The following is a 19,574-nucleotide window of genomic DNA, read 5'->3' as shown; positions in this document are numbered from 1 at the left end:
AATGGCCCCATGGTGAAGAAGAATGCCCATATTCTTTATAACAGGAATTCAAACAGCTGCTCAAATGCTGGAGAACACACTGGCGAATCTTAATATTTACAGAGGCTCCAAAGCAAGACTTTGATAGCATCCAGACGCCGTGCAAAGACTGAAACGGGTTTGGCCGCACAACACACAAATGCTTTGCAGGCATGCTTCACATTACTATTTGGAAATTTATGATGAGAACAAAACATTTCTTTGCACAAATTAAGGATAGGCCACTGTTGACATCGAGACAACGGCCTAGTACAGTACTTCTTGAGATAATCAAGAAACATAGAGTGAGTACAAGTTCACTAAGTCCTGTATATTGTATTGCAACACCTCTTTTACATGTGCGATATTTTCCTTTTTTCTGCACAGGTAGTGTGTGATGTAGCACCGATGTGAAGAAGAAGAAGAAGGAACGCAAGGAGGTGCTTATGCTGCTGAGGGATTGGGAGACAAAAAACAAATACCTTCATAGAAGAGCTACAGAACATGGAGAGTTAAAGCTGAGTAGCCAAAGTGAGTTGAAAGAGACTTCAAATAACCATAAAACAATAGATTTGGCTCATGATTCATGTTTGTATATGTTTACTATTCTAGACACAATGTGCAAGGACACCAAAACAAAGATTTTTATTTAATTAAAATGTTCTGGGCGATTAGTAAAGAGTATGAATAATGTATGTTAACACTTTTAATAAGAAATGATTCATTTACAACAGCTCAGCGACACTATTTTAAAGCAGGCCCTGCATGAGTCCAACTCAATCCATTGTTCAAGTTTAACCATTATTCATCCATCCAGGCGCTTTCTATAGTATAGCATGTGTTCTCATCAGCAGGAACCTATACCAGCTCACTTCAGGTGAGAGGTGGGGTTCAGTGGGTGTCAGCCAATCGGAGGGTACATATAAAGAAACCCCCACCCCCATTCTTGAGGAGAACACACAGCTTCCACACAGAAAGGACTGAGCTGTGATTTACGACCAAAACTCCAGAACTGTGATGAAAACATGCTGCCCAAACATAATTCAACTTGACATGATATGAACTTGCTGTATTCAGCTCCTGCCTGTGTTGCCCCAAAGCACACATGATGGAGCATGACAAAGTTTTTATGACATCATCAAGTATTGTTCTCCAGAGGCATTTTATGCAATTCAAGACAATTGTCATGACCTGTAAACTGACCTTGCATGTGTCACTGTGGTGCACTGCTGCATTTTCTTATGTAAATTCTTGTTTGTGATAATGAGTGACAAGTGAAAACAACATCACAGAGGGACATCTGCTCAACAGCAGTCTGAACTTTCTGAACTCATGATGTGAAAAGGAGTTACTAATATAATTAAAGTTCAACAAATTGTTCAATTCACATATTGAGTCCATATGACAACTAAAGTGTTTCAATGAAGTAAAACCTAAGTGAAGTGAAATCACTGGAGGCCTGAGGTTCACGATCTGACATTTCCATTCTTTCCTAAAACATTTACAACACCGCTGTAGTAGGGCTGTCAATAAACGCGTCCATATAAGTGCAAAAAAAACACGACAGCAATCCCTAGATACCATGCAAATGTCTCCCCTAGTGACTGTGACAAGAATAGTGTTTGGCATCTGATAAAAATGATTGGCTGCCAAATGATTGTTATAAGCATCCTAGTGTTGGTATAATGTTATTACTGTGTAGCTACTTTCTCCCTTATATGACATTTCATCTTCTTGTGTGCAAAGTCCAACAGGACAAAATGATAATTCAGCTGTCCGAAACTGATTAATTTGGATCCATTTTGGAAGAGTGACCCCATCACATAAATCAAGAATCTGGCTCAAGACTGTATAACGCCCTAATTATCCAAAGTCAAAATATATCAAATGAGTAGAAAAGTACAAATGCTTTGAGCAGCACACATTGTACATGTTTATCTGACAGTCAAAGTGAAGGTCAGCCACTAGAGCTTGGCTAACAAGGCAGTCGACATCAAATCTGGCTGTGACCAAACAGGGACCTCATCAACACTCTGCACTAATTACGTACCAAATGAGTTCACTTCAGACTGGCGCCATTCATGCTTTCCTTTGATGCGACACACTCATGCGCAGCGTTCACATTAGAACAAGAGGCCACGACAGATCCTAAACGCTGCAATGTCGTTGGCTTTCATTCCCCTCGTTACTACATCTTTAAACATGTGTTTCAAAAGTTCACATTTAAAAGAGATAAAGAGGAGCAACGTGTTCATGATATTGTTGTTATTGTCCGTGATTCCTTGGAATGACTCACACTAGGGAGTGAAAAAATAACAGGGCCGTCGGCACCTCTCTGAAGTATTTGTCATGAAATATAAACATGGCAGAGTGCATGAATCACCAATGAAAGCAAATCCGTCCAAAAGTCAATATCGCCTTTAAACATGATTTGATGTAATTCACCCAAATGAATGAATGAAGGAATCATCCATCGTGCGTCTCTTCCTCTTAGAGACCTTGTAACATGAATTCACCAGTTTGCTTCAAATTTCTTGCACATCAGAGTGTGGCAGATCTCGATGCAACTGGAGAATGGAACCATTCTTTCTGTGTGTGTGTGTGTGTGGTGTGTGTGTGTGTGTGTGTGTGTGTGTGTGTGTGTGTGTGTGTCTTCAACAATTGCTTGTTACAATTGTTTGTTTCCTTTAAACTTAGCCTGGAGCAACGTGAGTGGTGCCATGCACGCTGTCAGTAAAACATCCATGATCCACTGGTGAAGGGAGACTTCAAATCATCTTGACAAAAATGACTTATGAATGGGGAAGAAAGGAAAGCATTGTTGTTGTTTTTGTTTGAGACTGTAGGCTTTGAGAAAGAGATTTCAGCCCCTCTCTATGACAAACTGAGGATTGACAAGTCCATGCCATACCATAGCACACTAACAATTTGTGCAGGGGCTGGATACATGAGGTCTGCAGCCATATTTGGGGGGTCAGGAGTTTTCACCAGTTCAGTTCTCTATAAGGCCACTCGCTGGCTAAAGTTGGATATTTCCACACCGTCCAAGAGCACTGAGAATGCACGGATCGCTGCAATTAGGCAAAGTGCTCTTCTGCTTATGGTGTAAAGACTTCTCCATACGAGACTATGGTGCCACATTTAAAGGGAACGAGAAGAGCCACTTTGATTGGAGAACACACCCACACCAGGTTAGACATTTGTCTTTTAAATGGGTTTATGTAGACCAGTCCGTGAAATTACCACCACTGTGTCTAACAGGATTCCTGCAGAGTTACCCCACACAGATCACTGGATTTACGACAGTTACAAAATAGAGCTCATAGAGTTGCACTGTTTTTCACCATCATCCCCCTACGTGTAAAAAATACAGGGCTGTTAACAGCAAACTTCTCATTCTCATGCATTCATTCTTGTCAGTCTTCAGTGAAGGTGGTGACCCCGATTCTCAGATGGGCTTAACTTCTCACTCACTCTGTCCTGCAAGGCAGCAGGGTGGAGTGAGGGTAAACAGAGGCCTGAGCAAGTGTGTGATTTATACCAAGTGACTGCCCCCAGCTGCTACAACTAGTAGAGCCAAGAGAGTAAGCATGCAGAGCTCAAGCAGTGCGTGTGACAAATTCAAACATTGAGCGAAAAAAATGATGGGTTTTCCCCGAGATGTGGCCTGACTGAAGCATATCAATGTGAGTCAGGTTCAGAGGCTCGCACAAACATTTTTGTGTGAGTAATGAATGCATGCAAATTGGAAATATCTCCTGTAGTGTGAGAGGGAGGGTGCAATCTGGTGCTAAAAGTGTGAAAGGAGTACAATGAGTCATTGTTGGCGGGGAGGGGGCACACGAGGAGTTCATGGAGGAGCGATATCATTCTGGAGCCTTCTGGCAACTCTCACTGAATCATGGAAAACGCAAAGATAACTTGATACCTGTTTATCAAACAGGGCTGAGGATAATCTGCATGCTGGTTTTGGAGCTCAGGTTGTTTCTGGGGTTGATTGTCTTCAGATTTACGATGGACAGCTGAAGAAAACTTCTTTGGGTGAGAGGGACGACACACACTGGCATGGGCGCTAGACAAACAATCATTCACACTCGCGTACACTGACGAATGGTTTAGTCTTCACTGAAATGTATCTACAATGTGTGAGGAAGCCGGAATACCCAGAGAAAACCCATGCAAGCACAAAGAGAACATGCATACTCCACATAGGAAGGCCTGAGTAAGGAGTCAAACCTACTGACTGCTCTTTCCATATAGATGCGCTATCCACTTGGTCTGCTCCCATATTCGGATATTTTCATCATGATTTTACTTGTCAGTGTGCCCATAATCGTAACAAATGCTTTGTATGGAAGCCTGAGGGTAAGTGAACCACAAAGCAAAAAAATCACTGGAAAAAAAAGACAAAACAATATAAAAACAAAATCATGTATGATTTAAAAAAATTTGAATAACCACTTCTATTTTTGTGGATTCTGAATGACAAGACAGCCAATTGAGCTGCCACCATCTTTAGGCCAACCATCACCACATTTACACAATTGGGTTTGTTGTCCATCCATCCATCCATCCATCCATTAATCCAGTTTTTTAGCTGCTTATCCTCACAAGGGTCGCGGGGAGTGCTGGAGCCTATCCCAGCTGTCAACGGGCAGGAGGCAGGTTCAACCCTGAACTGGATGCCAGCCAACCGCAGGGCACACGCAGACAGACAACAGTCACACTCACAATCCCACCTCGGGGCAATTTAGAGTGTCCAATTAATGTTGCATGTTTTTGGGATGTGGGAGGAAACCGGAGTGCCCAGAGAAAACCCACACAGGCACAGGGAAAATGTTCAAACTCCACACAGGTAGGGCTGGGATTGAACCTGGGTCCTCAGAACTGTGAGGCCAACACTTTCCAGCTGAGTCACCGTGCTGCCCTTGGTTGTGCTAATTTCTCTGGTATTCCATCACAGCATATCATAGCTAAAAGGGCCCCTTGAAAGTCCATTTCAATTTCACAAGTTTATTCAATCAGCGGCCAGTATGAATGGTCCGCTAACAACCGCACTTTACGTCACATGAGAAAAAGTAGTATTTACAATAAATATGTACACTCAATATAATAATTTTACATACCAAGTAGGTGGTGGCCCATATACTGGAACAACCAATCATTTCCATGCAGTTTAAGTATGCTTCAATAAAAGTCCCCAAAGTGTCCAGTCATAAGTGAATACAGAAAACAAGTTAGGGCGAGCAGAGGCCTTCGACCTGCTTGGGATCGAGAAACGTCACCATCTCCCGAATGCCATCTTCGCAAATGGTCTGGTCTTGATCCAGTTTGGCTCCTCCCTCTTTGAATTTCCCCCACATATCTGGCAAACAAATCAAGCAGCAGTCGATTAAATAACAACATAAAATGATGCTTTCATGATTGAGAATAATACGCAAAAATGCACAGGAACAATCTGCAAGACACCTTCATCGACTGTTGTCAGTAATGTGTAATTTTCCGGATGATCCTGAATATCTTTTCTTTGAACATCTCCAATTTCCATCAGTTGTAAAATACCTGTACGGAAGAAGTTAGTCATTTACCAAGCAGGATAAGTTTGGAGAAAATGCATAACTATGAGCTGTACTGTACCATCGACCATCTTCCACACTTGTACCTCCACATCAGCAGTACTTGTCCTTTCAATTGCCATTATCCGAACTGTGTTGGGGGAGTCAACTTTCAAGGCTGATTCCACTTTATACACCGAAAGTTTACTTTTGTAGTTACACTGAGTCTGGTTATTTGCAGCTTTATGTTCTAGTAGAAAATACAAAAAAGGAGACTGTGGATCATTTTCTACAGCTAGTAGAAAACATTCAGAGTGATATTTGGCTACCTGGACATGTCTTGCAGCATTTTCCCGGGGACTTGACCGGATGTTGGCACGCATACTGGCTGGGACACGTGATGCGTTTGCACTCCTGCAGGCCGTCGCTACAAGAGCACACGATACATTCCAGGACCTTCCCCAAGAACGGGTGCCACATGTCTCCATGCGAGTATGTCTTCCCATTGTATAAACACGCTGATGAAAGAGATGAAGGTGGGGGGTAGATAATGTTTGAGGTATGACTTGGGGCACCTAGCAAAAAGATTGGGAGCAATTCTGTTTATTTACTTTGCTGCAAATTTTTACTTCGGTGATTTTCTTTCTAATACTCATTTTATGCTTTTTAATGTTTGTGCGGCTATGAAATTCTTGAAAGTGTAATTGGAATTTAACATCCCCTTCGATCGATTTGTTTTCTTTTGTTTTGATCATTTTTATGGCCTTTTATCAGTTTTCTAGATCATTGAGATTGGAAATGCCCAAAATGTCTTTTTCATGCTTGTTCAAAGCCCAGAAATGCCGTGATGCTGTTCAGCTGAATTGAGTAATTGGGCAGCAACCACGACATGGACAGGCACATGAATAGTAATTGACAAAACTACAATAGAGTGACAGCAATTTTAAAAGCAGCCATTTTACCAGCTTCATTCATTGTATCTCCTTTTGCATTCAATGGACAAACTGCACAATTGTCACATTACAGACACATTTTGACCAAAGCTACACACAAAACAGTAGGGAAAAAAAGATTCTGATGCAAGGGGACCTTTAAAAGATAGGCAAGTACATGCAGGTGAATATCAGGAGTCCCTGGATTTTTTGGGGCCTGAAGTGTCTCATATGAACTGATTGATAAAATTTTCTTCAATTAAAAGCTATTGTGTCTTTAGTCTAATACCACATGCTTAAAAACACATCAAAATGCTTAATATGTTTGTTTCGTGTGCTCGCCCTCCATTAAGATGCAGTGGACTATTCCATTTTGTAAATGTGAGCGTACAGACTTGATTCAGGAAGAGGTTAGCAAGAAACTAAGTTTAAAAAAAAGCTATTGGCAATAAAAAAACAAACGGAAAAAAATTGTTGCAACCTTTCTCATGGTTCCTCTGCAACAAAATCTTCACAGTGGTCTCTGAAGCCCCTCTAAAGTTAAGTTTATTCAGGCTCAGGCGTCTGGGAGAAGTCCTGACCCGGGGGGACTGTATTCTATCCAGCTCTCCAGAACACTGGTCCACTGAATGTCTCTTTTAGAAACACACATAGATTACGTGTACTTAAGCAATGCTATTATTTTGTGACACACACACAGACATACAAACACAATATCAGTGGTATGCAGTTCATCTAAAATGATCTTGAAAATGTGGAAGCATTTTAAATGTATGTGTCATAACATACAACGCCTCTGTTCAGCTGCTGGTTTCCATCCTCTGCTGATGATGACCCACTGGCGCTGGAGTCTAAAGCAAACAATGTGTCAATTGTAAATCAATATATTTGCACAACAACATTAAATTACAATTGAACATAATGATTGAGTTGAAATTTGGGAATAAATCTCCCATGCGCTCACTCAGGCCCTGACCAATATATTCCAGTCCAAATTGGATGAAAAAACATTCCTTTGACAGCTGGAAGATGTTGGACTACCTTTACACACCAGACAGCAGGTGTCTGCAAGCGTGACCGGGGAAGAACAACTGATGGGTTGGCAAGTTTTAACTGCGCAGAAGATGTTCCCATTCTGAGGGGTAGAAAAAAAACATCAGAGGTCTTTTCAGTTACAGAATCTTCCAGAAAAAAATGTCCGCCTTTATGATTTCATTTGGAATAATGGAGCATAATAAAATGTTCTACAACTGTATTGCCAAACACAAAGACATAAACAAGCGGGCAAGAAAGACATTATGCTGTATAGATTGTACACTATATAGGAAAAAATATTGGGACACGAAGATATTACACCTGCAGGAGGTAGATATAAAATAAAATGGGGATTTTGTCTGGCGGCATGGTGGTAAAACTGCTTGGAGCATTACAGTACAATGAATCATACAATTATACAATGATTAATAAGAAGGTGCGACTCACCGAGCATGAGCACATGGCACACTGGTTGCTTGGCTTGGCCGCGAGGTTCTGCTTGGTGAAGGTCTCTCCTGGTTGATAGATGCTTCCATTATAGCTGCATGACTTCCCTGGAGCTCTCAGACCTGCAGGGATCTTGGGCTCGTCTAAGAAAATAGAAATGAGAAAAAAAAATAATGTATTGATTCCACGTCACTAGTATACTGTGAGAGATAATCAAATGTGTCCAGAGAAATTATCCAGTTACTATACTCAATGGATCCAAAAACCGCTATTTATTTACCAGAAATAAGTGTACAGTGGTACCTTGAGATCCCAATTTAATTTGTTGTTGCTTGTTACCGATCCCTAACCCATTGACAGGAAGTGAAATAAAAATGTAAAACTTGTTTTAGTCCTCACAGAAACCAAGTTTTGTTGCATTTTCAACTAAGAAAAATAATTTTGTTTTTCTACTGTATTTTGTTTAAAACAAGAAAATCATTTGTGCGGCAGGATGGTGGATCAACTGGAAAGTGTTGGCCTCACAGTTCTGAGGTCCTGGGTTCAATCCCAGATCCGCCTGTCGAGTTTGTATGTTCTCCCCGTGCCTGCGTGGGATTTCTCGGGGCACTCCGGTTTCCTCCCACATCCCCAAAACATGCAACATTAATTGGACACTCTAAATTGCCCCAAGGTGTGATTGTGAGTGCGTCTGTTTGTCTCCATGTGCCCTGCGATTTTCTGGCAACCAGATCAGGGTGTACCATGCCTCCTGCCTGTTGACAGCTGGGATAGGCTCCAGCACTCCCGCGACCCTTGTGAGGATAAGCGGCTAAGAAAATGGATGGATGGATGGATGGATGGATGGACGGACGACGGACGGACGGACGGACGGACGGATGGATGGATGGATGGATGGATGGAATCATTTGTGCAGGTGTGGGGGTCAAAACTAACCATGCAGCCTGGTTGGGCATCCCAACAGATTTGGGAGAGCATTAAAATTCCTCCCCTGTCGACGAATGCATTTTGACCAGGAGAAGGAGAAGGTTGGTTTGGTGTTGTCCAGCGAGATTGTTCTGATGCAAAATATTGTGTGACAAAACACTGACATAGTGTATACCTGTGCAACGTGGACAACACTGCTGTGGGTCGGCTACTGGCTTGCCACACGGCAGAGGTGGACATTTAATTTTACTGCATTTCACATGGCCTCTCTGAAACACACCACAGCATATTTGTCATTTCACATGTAACTGTATATTCATCCTCATTTAGATGGGAGGGGGGGGGGGGGGAGAGTAGTACCTCAGTGCAGGAGCAGCGCATGCACAGAATGAGTCCAAAGGGCTCCAGAAAAGGATGCCAACTGTCTCCTGGCTTGAATGTCTTGTCTTTAAAACTGCACAAAACCCCTGAGCCTGCATAAGTGGTTACAAATGAGAGGATGAGCTCAAGGGAAGAAAACAAAGACATATGCATATGATCTAATGACAAAAGAATTACAGTCAAAGGGACAACAAGGTTAGCTGAAACCAAACAGAATGTTGTCCTGATTCAGTGCGGCTTTTACGTAGCAAAGAAAAAGTACCGTTTCTACACAAAACCCACACTGAATGCAAACTCAGAGAACAACGAGATAATCATTTTTCCACCCTTTTGGATGAATGTCCTCCTTCAAATCCTCCACGCGTGGCCGAAAAGTCGCATTCTTACCTTTGCGGGCTCTCTGCTGGGCACCTACACACAAAAGGAGCATCAAAGACACCAACAGAGACTTCATTTTTTCAACCCCAACTCGTGGGAGATACGGTCCGAGAAGTACGCAGTAAAATACTATGTAAGTACGAGATTCAAAGGGCACGAAAACGATGTGAAACTTTCGCTTGATCTATGGCGCCTCCTGCAGGATGAGGAACACCATGCCATGCAATCACAGTCAGAGCATACAGTATTGAACCACAATATAAATTGTTGATAGGATGTTCTGAAAAGTGAACGTTATTGTTTTAAACATGTAACCTGCATCTATATATTTGGTTTTAATATGAATAATATTAAAATTGGAAAAGTGAGGGAAAAGAAAAAAAACTGCTCAGTGTCTATTACAATCTGCAGAACACATTTTTAATTAGCGGATTATACTGAGACGCGAGCATCATGCATATCAATTACAATTTCTATCAATTTAATAATTTTTGAAAACGCAGGTATTAAACTCATGGACAACAGGCCAAATCTCGCCTTATCGGTATTTTATGTTGTCCATAAAAATTTGCTATCAAGTTTGAAAACTAACCATACAAATTATGAAAACCAAATCCACAAAGGGACACAAAATAAGATGGGACAATTAATACAGTTCTCATAAAATATGAGGTAAGTGTAATTGTTAAGTGTCTAGTCTGTAAACATTGCAACTAGATATGGCTAGCCATGTTAAAAAAAAAAAAAAAAACAAACTTACAAGGTGTTCATTTGGAACCAAAACAGTAAATGATTTTTGTAGCATACTTACTTTCATACATGTCCGCATCATTCATTTTCACCCCCAAAACTCTCTTGAAAAAAAGCTTTATTTTTTTTCTACACCCTTTAGAGTTATCTATGAATATTGTAATATCGTTGTCTTTATTGAATTATTTGGTAAAAATATAAACCAAATAAAATTACAGCATATTAGAACTTGTAGACTGTCAGATTTTTTACAGTTTTGGCTTTGTAAAAATTTTCACTAATTCATTTTGGATTTTTTTTTTTTACTGGTTTTTACATTTCATACACATAGGGTTGTCAAACATTTTTAAAATTCATGAAGAAACCCTCATCTTAAAAGAATAAGAACATGTCATTAGGTGCCTCTGCTCCATCTCAACTCATTATACACATTGACATGAATCCATGGGCGTAGCGGTGACTCACAAAAAAGAAAAGAAAAATCCCTGATGCTTAAAATGCATACATTTGTATTAAGAAAGGTCTTTGAGCCTGTTTTAATCTGGACAGATGCTGACTAGCAAAAATGGTAACGGGGGGAAAAATGACATACTGAAATGAATTTTAAAAAACATATTTGAAACATTTCCGGTAATCCTAACAATCTGCATTAAAATGTCCTACTCAGGATTTTTTTTATAACACTTGAGTTGCCTTATTGAAACAAATGCATGTTCCTTATACTGCGAACGGCTCAAATATGACAGATGTTATTAGTTTACACAATGTTTAAAAACTCAGAAATCCTGAATGTCTTCTCTACAATCAGGATCAGAGCAAAGCATCCACCTGCCATATACAGTATGAAGTCTCTGAAGTACAGAAGATTGCATTTCTAGTCAGGGATCACATTGCACATCCTCATGCAAGCGTGACCACACAGAGCGACTCAAAACGTGCTGCTGTGTGCGCCTGTGTCGTCTTCTAACTTCTGCCGCTTCTTTGCTCGGATTGCGTTCATGGCTTCTTCTATGGAGCGAGTGTCCCTCTTGTTGGCCACCGGCACTGGTCAAGAGGTAAACAAGAATGTGAAGTGGTGGCAAGGAGATCTGATCGTGTGATCTTTGGGGTGCAGATAGCTTCACTCACCACAACCGTATGCCTGGTTGGCTTCCAGTGTGTGCGCTGCATCTTTGGCTGCAGACGTGCCGATCAGGTGGCTGTACTTGTCTCTGTAGTTGGAGTTTGGACACACCTCTGACTTGTTGCTCTGCCGGGATGCTTCTTCTTCCAGAGCCACCTGCTCCTACGGTGGCCCCCACAAGAAAAAGAAAAAGTCCATCTTAGGAGGATAGTGGGAACATGATAAACCAACAGGCGAATGGGAAATAAATTAACAATATATTGATGAATTGAGAATTTCAAACTCATATTATCAAGAAAGTACAAAATGTAGTGCTCTCAATATTTTGCCCCCACCGAAAATTAGATATAGAGCGGTCTCGACAGTGTGGGGGACATTGAACCGGAGCAGAATATACACAATGCCCGAGACTTCTTGTGCTGTTGGTTGATACAACAGACAAGACAGATATCCAAAGAGGCCATTCTATAGAATCCCAAGTGAAAAGACCGGAAAATATCAATGGATTTCCGCAATTAAGCAAGATGGATGGTGCCATACACACACGCCTGTGTAGCCAAAACTTCACTTGAGGTAGGAATTATTCTTCTCAATCTCAAATTCCCAACAAATATTTACAATACCAAGTTGGCTTATTTGAGAACAATCCGTTAAAAAAAAAAAAAAAAAAAAACACAGGGAGTTGTCTCCAACGTACACGAAGCGTGTTGCGGCCACACGTTAATCTTTGGTAAAACTCTCCCCGACAGATGGTGTTTATTTATTAATATGCATTTTTGTCAAATGAGTCCAATGCGTATTTAAAAAAAGAAAGTAAACCATTGGTCACACAGAGGTTTACGTAGGTTAACGTGTGGCCGCAACATGCTTCAGTGTATGGGAGCTGAAGCCTATCCCAGTGGTTTATTTTCTTTTTTTAAATATGCCTTGTTCTCAAATGAGTCCAAAAAAAAAAAAAAGCCTCTCACGGAGAGATTTCCCGAAGTTTAACATATTTCGTGTACGGAGGAGCCAACTCCCTGTCTTTTTTTTTTTTCAATCATAGTTAATGAATCCGAGTTTGTGTAAAACGAGGCGTCATTTATTTAAAAATTGGTATTTGTATTGAAAAAATATAAGTGGCTGCATCACTATGCGGGATTTATTCTTGATTGAGAACAGATCCAGCAATGAAGTATTTGTATGCGTCCAGACTTTTCTACGCTTTCAAACTCTTCCGTGTAAATCTCGACGACTTACTCACCATATGATACATGTGTAAATCCAGTTGTCCAGGACAAGCGGAAGCGGATTAAAAGTCCAATTTCTTATCGGCAAAAACATTGACTTCGAAATTAAATATGGGTCCCCTATGCCAAGTGTCTTTCTTTTTTCCACGTACCTTCGTTTATGATCACCTTCTAAATGTTTAACGGTATGGGACAAAACTCCGGGCATCGTGCTATAAGACGTAGTTTCGCGTTGTCTCCAACCGACTTAGCATTGAAGAATGCTTTGTTTGACCGGCACTTCCGGCCAGTGACATGATTTGATGACGTTGGTGCACAAGCTCTGTATATGGTGTCACAATACAGCACTAATTAAAAAAAAAAAAAATACAACGATTCAGGCTTGAGGCAAAAACAAACAATTTTATGTGAACCAATCATCCATCAATTTTCTACGGTGCTGAGTGAGATGGAGTATATCCCGGCCGACACTGAGTGAGAGGAGGGGTCCGCCCACTTTTTCGATTGCGCTCTTGTATCGCAGCTCGCTAGACTAAGCAGTTGTACTGAATCTGATTTGTGAGTCTGACAAAGAGACAGGCCTCTGATCTTACTTTTAACTTGCGGCGCTGCTCTGCTAACTGAGGGTCCCACTCCTCTCCTTTGCGATAAGCCTCCAGCTCCTCGTCGGATGGAGCAAACTCCTACGAGCAGACAAAAGTACAAGCGTATCACACTGCCTCACATTTGGTTCAAAACCCAGCACATCTTCTAACCTTCTTGAACAACATGACGTAACGACTCTCTTCATCCTCTCCAAAAGAAAAAGAAGTCAAACCAGCCACTTCAGCGACATCATGCCTGCACATCAGTACAATTACATCAATTAAAATAACTCTATTCACTTGTGTATTTGAAACCTACAATAAAGCTTACAATATACTTCTCTCAATCTTTCCCATAGGATTGTATTTTTGCTTCTGTTGGGTACTGTCTTGGATGAAATCTGACACTTCTTTCTCCATCTAAACCAAAAAAGAAGCAGTTTAGGATCACTTTTCATGCAAGTTAGCATTGTCATCGCCACTCCAATCAAAGCGCTCACCTTTTTCCTGAATGCTGCCTTCTTTCTTTTCTCTTCTTCTTCCATTTTCTTGAGCCTCGCTGCTTGCTCTGCAAACGCACAGTTTAAACTCAGATGTGCGTCTGTTTCCTCTCAAAACACTTATTTGCCTGCTTTTTTTGCCCTTCTAAGTTGGTTGTTGTCTGCTATAACGCCATTTCAGCCAGACCTATGAGACCCTTTGTGATAACGATTCTTGTTAGAAGTGTAGCTCAATCTCTGCCGTGCAGCCAACAATTAGTGACTTATGCCGTGTTGACACCGGACGCAAAGCGAATGTGCGCCTCTGCGGCTCCGCATCGTATTTAGCCACAGCAACTGCAACTTGTAGGTAGCTGGTGCAAGGTTGTGAGCCTGTTGATTGTGGATCCACCATTTATTCATTTGTTTACAATTAAGTACAACAGCAGCAGCAACTGCACGCTGGCCGTGCTTTTTCCTTGCTTCAAAGCAACATCGTGTATTGGGCGTTCTATTTTGTTGACTAAAGGATTTTGTCAGCAAAACATGAAACGTTTTCAATATATCACTCCAATTCACACGCTTCTATCTTTTCCTTTTCTCTACATCGTCTGCTCTAACTCCAACACACTTTGAGTCTTCCCTCACTACGTACAGAAATTGTCTTTGCTCTTTTCGATTTGCCTCCTTCCAATTAGAACAAACTTGAAATGATATATCCAATGTCTTTCCTCGGCACAAGACCAAACCATTTCAACAGAACCTCTCTGGCTTTGTCATTCTTCATCTCTTCAGTGCATATTGTACCTCCACCTCTCTCAGGTCTTTCAATCACCTCCTTACTCTCACAGCAGACCACAATGTCATCTTCAAATATCATTGTCCACATGTCCATGTGTCTGACTTTATGTGTCATTCTGTCCTTCACTGATTTATGCATCCCGGATTCGTGATGCCATCCCGTCTCCACTTTGAAGTGTTTTTTATTTCCCACTCCAGCAGTACAGTACATCATTCTGATATATTTATCTGCCACTCATACAGTACAAGAGTTGCCCTTGGCACCCTGTCACACTATCTAACAATACAGGAATTGCAAGGCAATAAAAACAATTTACCAAAACAAGGAAATGTTTTATCTTTTCATATTTTAAATACACTGTTAGAATGGCATTATGAACGCTCGTTCAATGATTTTGTGTAATTAGAAATGTTGCAAGACGAAAAGAAAAGCTCCAGAATTGGAGGGTGGCGTAGCGTGACGTCACATGTTTTCAATGTAGGGACCAATCACGACTCTTCGAATCCGCCACAACCAACATTGGCATACACATGGAGCTTTTAACCGGTGTGTTGTGTCCAATTTTCTATATCCACCCGGAGCCAGGAGTGGAGAACGACATCATAAGCAGGACCTCGTGAGCTGTGTTTTTGGTAGGGCGGTGCTATATCTGAATTGTAGCACCAGAAATAACCCGTTTGCCCTTTCCGTATTTTTCTCTGCCATATTCTCATAATCATATCACTTTACACAGTTTTAAAAGCAAAACGCAGATTGAGTTGTTACACTCGGCAATATATGATCCATATGTTATACCTCGAGCCTTCCGCCGGCTTTCCTGGTCGCCGACTGTTGGAGGCTTTTCCATCGAATTTAATATTGAACCAAGTAGATCCGCCATCTTGATTTGATAGCAAGCGCACCGACTGCGACTACGCGTGCGCACAGCACGCTGTCTTCTTCGCTGCCTGTAAAATTGCTATATAAAATATTTGTCGCCGCCAACTGCAGATTCTACTATACACATACTGTATTAATTTTGGTTAGTGAATACTTTCGCGCGATTTTTTTTTACTTTATTTTGTAATTTAGTAAATACAATACATTCATAATACAACTATTTGCAGTGTTCCAAGGTTACAGTCGTAGTTTGAAATGGGAGGGGGTTATAAGTTAAGAGGCAATTGTTTCCATACAAGAACAAAAAGTAGATTTTTGTGTTCAGGGTGGAGATGAAGAATGGGCATGAAGAAATACTAAAGACAATTTACGAGACATTAGTCGATTTCAAAAACTACGCACAAAAAAAATCCATCATCATTTGAGAGGAAAAAGTTATTTTCAGGGAATGGCTATAAAATTTGGGATACACCAGATGGTTAATAAGACCATAACCCTATGGGCTGATTTGGTGAAACACTTGTTTGTGTGTTGCAAATACTTGTCAATGATTAAGTAAATTAATTGAAGAAATGTACTGTGGGGGTGAGGAGTATACTGTATGTCTTACCTCTTCCTACTCATTTTCGAACGCTGCAATTTGTGTCCTATTTAATTTTGCATAACTAAGCCCCCGCTGGACTATAATGCTCAACGGAGTAGTGAAAGGTGACAATCGTCATGTCTATGCACATCAAAGAGTACAAAATTAAGATGGCAGTGGATGAGAAAAGCATTAAGGCACATGAGGTCTTGCTAGTCTTAGCACTGCTAATCATAAATGGTTATGAACTGTAATTTTAAAACGGCATCAAAGAACGAGGGCAGCATGGTGTAATAATGCACTGACAACAACTGTGTGCTAACAAAAATGAAATTCATCAGAGTTGTTTGCCACAAGACACATCACAACACTTGTGTCCCAGTCCCAATGTACCGCTAAATTTGAATTATTTAAGACTAGCAGCAGTCGGAATAGCTGAACCTAGCAAGGCTAACCATTATTCTCATCCACCCCCATTTTATTTTCATGCATCTATGGCGACTGATGCCTTGTTGGCAGGGCCACATAACATTGTAGTCTGGCAACGCCAAAGTGAATAAGTCGAAAGTCCTCCAAGATTTCAAATTGGTGGCCAGCAATTAGTCGACTTTGCTAAATGTTGATGCCGAACAGTATAGTTGACTCGCTGACCAGTCAAATAATGAGTTCAGCGCCTCTTTTGTTCACCCTCACTGGTCGGGAGCCATTCGGAGGCCATGAGAACTTAATAATGTGGGAATATATGTTTCCTACTATCATAGCAATCCTCAGATATATACAAATACACACTCTAATGGCTGTGAACTGTTTGGAAGATAGCATCACAACAGTGTAGCTTGGCCAATGCCTATTGTCAGGCTTTCGACAAAGAATTCTACAAGAAAACACACATTAAAAATTATTTATTCCTGGGCAGCGCTGGAATATAGTGGTTAGCTTGATGGCTACATAGGTCTGAGGTTTGCAGTTCAAATCTCAGTTCCAGTCTTTCTGTCCGCAGTTGGTATGACCTCCCTGTGGGTGAGTGGGTTTTCCCAGATACTCTAGCTTCTTCCAACATCCCCCAAAAATGTTAGGTCTTTTGAAGAATTGCAATTGTAAGTGAGAATTGTTGTTAGACAATATGTGGCCTGTGAATGCCTGGTGACTGGACCTGGTTGTAACCCACCTCTGCCAAAAGTCGACTGGGATAGGCTCCAGCCTACCCACATTAACACAAGTGGAACAGAAAATGTATGCATGGATATTTTTTTACCAACTGAGCAATGATTCTAGTTATCATGTGTCTGGCTTTTCCTTGTACCACGAGTGTTAAAAAATAAAGTTCCTCATTTTTATTGCTTTCCCCACAGAGTCATAGATGACAAAAGGAGCTGGTTCAAACATTTCACACAATCACTAGGGGGCATGCTGCACAAGCACCTGCCTCACTGCACGTGTCCATGCCTTGTAGTCTTATTGTCTGGATGACAATTCACGCTGCGTCATAGCAGCAGCATGTTTTGTATAGTTTGATTGTGGTTTCTCAGCATCAGCAATAACCCATTAACTACTGCTGTATTCAGATGCAGGCAGAGCAGTGGGTGGATGGAGGGCAGCCCTAACACCAGGCACAGCAAACAACCTTTCAAATTATACTTAATCTTCTGATATTGGTTGTTAGGGGCCTAGCTGCTCTTTAGCAAGAGTCTGCTCTATCCTGCCATAGGGGTTTATGTAAGTAAACTACCTTATCATTGACACTTCCTTCTTCAGATAGAGGAATAGTTGTAGCATAATGTGTCCTGTCAAAAACTGAAGAGGCTACATCGAGCAAGTGGACAGAAGTGGGAGAGCTGGCAGCCATGAGCTTCACTCCTCAGACTCCCTCCATTCAAAGACACTTTTGTTATTGGGATTTGGACAGATCCCGGCCGACTCCACCCCCGTGATTGAAATACTATATAAATGCAGCAGTAGGGTGTCCGCACCCGTTTGAAAGCTTATTGGTGCCTAAACATGAAGGGACTGGGCTTGGTTTTCCTTGTGCTTCTCCTGATGTTTGCCATCAGCGAAGGTAAGCAACAGATCTAACAATTTTCTTGATGATGTGCCATCAAATCAACATATTATAATGCAAAGGAATATTAATTCATTGATCATATTGTGGTCCAACTTGGTCAGCCAAACATGGAAGTCAAACAACATACTAGGTTTCTTCTTACAAGAGTCTTTGAATACCCAAGTCTTGTATCATCTAAGACTAATGATATCATTCATATTTCTCTCTTCAGGTAATGATCCAGAACCACAGTACTGGACATGTGGCCATAGAGGACTCTGCAGACGGTTCTGCTATGCCCAGGAGTACATGATTGGTCATCATGGCTGCCCCCGACGATACAGGTGGGTCTGCAAAAATGGTAAAAAAGAATATTTAAGATGTGTTACAATCTAATAAGTGGATGATTTGTATATGGAAGAGAAATCAAGATGTTCTGAGGACTTTGCATTGCACTGTAGCATCTCTAAGCAGAAGGAAACGGATTTAAATTATTGGCACGTCCATGTTCACTTGCAGGTGCTGTGCCATACGGTTTTAACACCTGCCAGTCTTCATTTGGAGCCCACAAGAAGTCACAGAGTGATGTGTGCAGTTCTGAGGGCTTGAGTCTTGCTTTCAGCTTTCTACGATTCAGTGGGATTTCAAAATGAGCACTTTTGCTGTGAATTTCTATCTCGAACTGAGGCTCATTAGCCCACATTTTTCATGAAACTATCTCTTTGGTTGAAATATTGTGTGACGTATTCTGCATCTCATATTTAAAAAAAAAGTCATTTTCAAACGCCTTCTCGATTGAGAGTTACTAATAAAAGTGTGAAAATACAAACAATATGTGTTTGGTTTATCTGTGTAAGCATTAAATATGATTTGTGATAAATCACCTTTGGGGGCACAATGATTCAGCTGGAAAGCGTCGGCCTCACAGTTCTGAGGTCCTGGGTTCATTCCCGGACCCAGCTGTGTGGAGTTTGCATGTTCTCCCCGTGCCTCTGTGGGTTTTCTCCGGGCACTCCGGTTTTCTCCCACATTCCAAAAACATGCAACATTATTTGGACACTCTAAATTACACCAAGGTGTGATTGTGCATGCGAATGTTGTCTGTCTCTATGTGCCCTGCGATTGGCTGGCAACCAGTTCAGGGTGTACCCCGCCTCCTGCCCATTGACCAGCTGGGATAGGCACTCCCTGTGACCCTTGTGAGGATAAGTAGCTAAGAAAACGGACGGTTGGATGGATGGATAAATCACCTTTCATTTTATTTCCCCAAATGCATACTGGAATGGTTAAATTTAAAAGGAAGTTCTCCAAAATTACATTTTGTTATTTAACAACAAAAACATGTGCGTTATTTGTATGATTAGAAGATTATCTTTGTTTGATCTTCTGTTTCCATTACAAAATAGAATTGGGGAACCAGTTGACACCAAA

At 41.2% G+C, this 19,574-nt stretch overlaps 2 protein-coding genes across 2 annotated transcripts; both read right to left on the bottom strand.

Moving 5' to 3' along the window:
- Positions 1-5,076: 5,076 nt before the first annotated feature.
- On the bottom strand, positions 5,077-10,502 carry chrdl2 (chordin-like 2). The gene is made up of 12 exons (XM_061804311.1): positions 10,485-10,502; positions 9,683-9,857; positions 9,275-9,387; positions 9,090-9,183; positions 7,988-8,130; positions 7,547-7,640; positions 7,295-7,356; positions 6,987-7,140; positions 5,903-6,091; positions 5,656-5,823; positions 5,488-5,580; positions 5,077-5,383 (listed from the first exon to the last, which is right to left on the bottom strand). Exons 1-12 carry the CDS (start codon positions 10,500-10,502, stop codon positions 5,256-5,258), a joined length of 1,431 nt encoding a protein of 476 aa, XP_061660295.1. The 3' UTR covers positions 5,077-5,255.
- On the bottom strand, positions 10,097-15,593 carry spag7 (sperm associated antigen 7). The gene is made up of 7 exons (XM_061804030.1): positions 15,436-15,593; positions 13,860-13,927; positions 13,691-13,779; positions 13,531-13,615; positions 13,369-13,458; positions 11,552-11,708; positions 10,097-11,467 (listed from the first exon to the last, which is right to left on the bottom strand). The coding sequence occupies exons 1-7, from the start codon at positions 15,518-15,520 to the stop codon at positions 11,352-11,354; spliced, it is 690 nt and encodes a 229-aa protein (XP_061660014.1). The 5' UTR covers positions 15,521-15,593; the 3' UTR covers positions 10,097-11,351.
- Positions 15,594-19,574: the final 3,981 nt, after the last annotated feature.

The sequence above is a fragment of the Syngnathoides biaculeatus genome, chromosome 18, assembly GCF_019802595.1.
Source record: "Syngnathoides biaculeatus isolate LvHL_M chromosome 18, ASM1980259v1, whole genome shotgun sequence".
Taxonomy (NCBI): domain Eukaryota; kingdom Metazoa; phylum Chordata; class Actinopteri; order Syngnathiformes; family Syngnathidae; genus Syngnathoides; species Syngnathoides biaculeatus.
The sequence above is the reverse complement of the archived record's forward strand: the minus strand, read 5'-3'. Positions and strand labels throughout refer to the sequence as shown.

Bases quoted from the DNA above. Each gene is read 5' to 3' on its own strand.
- chrdl2 (XM_061804311.1), bottom strand. The intron at 7,141-7,294 runs GTATGTTATGAC...TGTTTCTAAAAG, and splicing joins AGCAGCTGAACAGAGGCGTT to AGACATTCAGTGGACCAGTG. The intron at 5,581-5,655 runs GTACAGTACAGC...TCTTCCGTACAG, and splicing joins AGTGTGGAAGATGGTCGATG to GTATTTTACAACTGATGGAA.
- spag7 (XM_061804030.1), bottom strand. From the start codon at position 15,520: ATGGCGGATCTACTTGGTTCAATATTAAATTCGATGGAAAAGCCTCCA. The intron at 13,616-13,690 runs GTAAGCTTTATT...ACTGATGTGCAG, and splicing joins AAGATTGAGAGAAGTATATT to GCATGATGTCGCTGAAGTGG. The intron at 11,709-13,368 runs GTAAGATCAGAG...GGGCCACCGTAG, and splicing joins AGCAGCGCCGCAAGTTAAAA to GAGCAGGTGGCTCTGGAAGA.